The sequence below is a fragment of the Austrofundulus limnaeus genome, unplaced genomic scaffold, assembly GCF_001266775.1.
Source record: "Austrofundulus limnaeus strain Quisiro unplaced genomic scaffold, Austrofundulus_limnaeus-1.0 Scaffold207, whole genome shotgun sequence".
NCBI classification, from domain to species: Eukaryota; Metazoa; Chordata; class Actinopteri; order Cyprinodontiformes; family Rivulidae; genus Austrofundulus; species Austrofundulus limnaeus.
In genome coordinates this window covers 786,173-787,868 of record NW_013952609.1, presented here as the reverse complement: position 1 = coordinate 787,868, position 1,696 = coordinate 786,173, and the positions used below count along the sequence as shown (strand labels likewise).

The 1,696-nt window shown below is 36.2% G+C and overlaps 1 protein-coding gene across 1 annotated transcript in view; it reads left to right on the top strand.

Annotated features, from left to right (window-relative positions):
- The window catches only part of dgkb (diacylglycerol kinase, beta), a gene marked incomplete at its 3' end in the record, with an annotated part of 46,666 nt that overhangs the window by 19,217 nt on the left and 25,753 nt on the right, over positions 1–1,696 (top strand). The window contains 1 exon segment of the mRNA XM_014019014.1: positions 632–769. Within this exon segment, the coding sequence (XP_013874468.1) occupies positions 632–769 (138 nt within the window).

Genomic DNA, 1,696 nt, shown 5'->3' with positions numbered 1-1,696 from the left:
TAATTGTTGTTATTATTATTGTTATTAGTGTGTGTGTATCTGCTATTTTCTGCTTCCTCTGTGTTTTCATTGTTTACCTTTATTTTTCTGCCTCAGCTCTACACAAAATGCATTCATCAGATGTTTTGCAAACTGCAGACCTTTAATATATTTTTCTGTGGATGTTAAAAAGTGATAAACATCAATCTCATGTTTCATATTTGGCAAAACGTGTGCAAATTCTTGGTAACTCTTATTTTGACCCATTAGCATCTGTGTTCTTCATATGTTTTGGACTCATGCATAAAGATTGTGTTCCAGTTTTAGTTTTGACAAAACATCCTGTTTCTTATTTGATTTTCTTTGTTTATAAAACTTTAGTAATTTATTTGAAAAAAGAAATTATGTATACAATAAAATAATACATTTATTAGCCATCAGTGTAAAATCTGTATAACAATGGAAACACGGGTTATAAGAGAACCTGGATTAAATCAGGCTTCTTTGACAAATGAGGAAGTTTATTTTAAAGCAATAAAAAGACGTTTGCCGTTCGATTAACGGTACCCACCAATGAAGGATCAGTACCTGCCAGCAGGTCTCTGGGCTCACAGAGGCACTGCCCTGACCTTTTCTCTGCTTCCCCCCGCAGGCTTGAAGCTTATCAAAAGCAACTCGACCCCTCAGAGGACGCCCGCCCTGCCCAGGCCTCAGGACACGGTGCAGCTCAAGGACATCGTGTGTTACCTGTCGTTGCTGGAGGGCGGGCGACCCGAGGACAAGCTGGAGTGTGAGTACCATCCTGTTTAAWATGCAGCCAGAAACAAAGCAAAGAGAAAACAGCAGATCTGTGGAGGGCACAGTTTTAACCTCCACACAGTGGTTCTCAACCTTGTTTGGGCCAGCGCCCACCTAGCCATGATTGAGGGTCCATAACGCCCCCCTCCCCCACTGTTAAAGGAGTCAAACCACCTGCATTAAAAAGGATTTATTATTATTAATATAGATGTGTTGTTATGATTATCATTGCTTCTGATCAACAATTAGAAAAAAGCACTTCACTGAATGACAAGCAGGTGCTATATACAGGTTCACTGTGCTACTGTGCTAATGCTAGGAAAATGCTAAATGTGCAATCAAACCTATCACTTCCTAATCACTGTGATAAAACCATCTCTGTTGTTACTTTAATAACATAAAAGCTGATTTTTATTCAGTTGAAAGCAGTTTAAAGTTATCAAAGAAGTTTAATGATAGGTTTTACAGAAAAAACACTTTATATACTTAATGAAACTTCAGATCTGTTTTTAGAATATACTTGACAATGAAAATCGGTTTGTGCACAGCAGAAAACCTTTTAGAGAAGTAGAAGTTTCAAATATAAAAAAGAAGTTTAAACTCCTTAAAAACAATAGCTATTGCAGGTTAATGAATGCAAAGCATGTCACAATAAACACAAACATTTAAATCGTAACAAACAGTTGTAAACCTCTTAATAGTCCACAGATTTACAGTGACGTGCGAAAGTTTGGGCACCCTTGTTAATTTTCCTGATTTACCTTTATAAATCATTGATTGTTTGGATAAAAAAAATATCAGTAAATGAATCATATAGGAGACAAACACAGTGATATTTGAGAAGGGAAATGAAATTTATACAATTTACAGAAAGTGTGCAATAACTGGTTAAATAAAATTAGGGCAGGTGCATAAATTT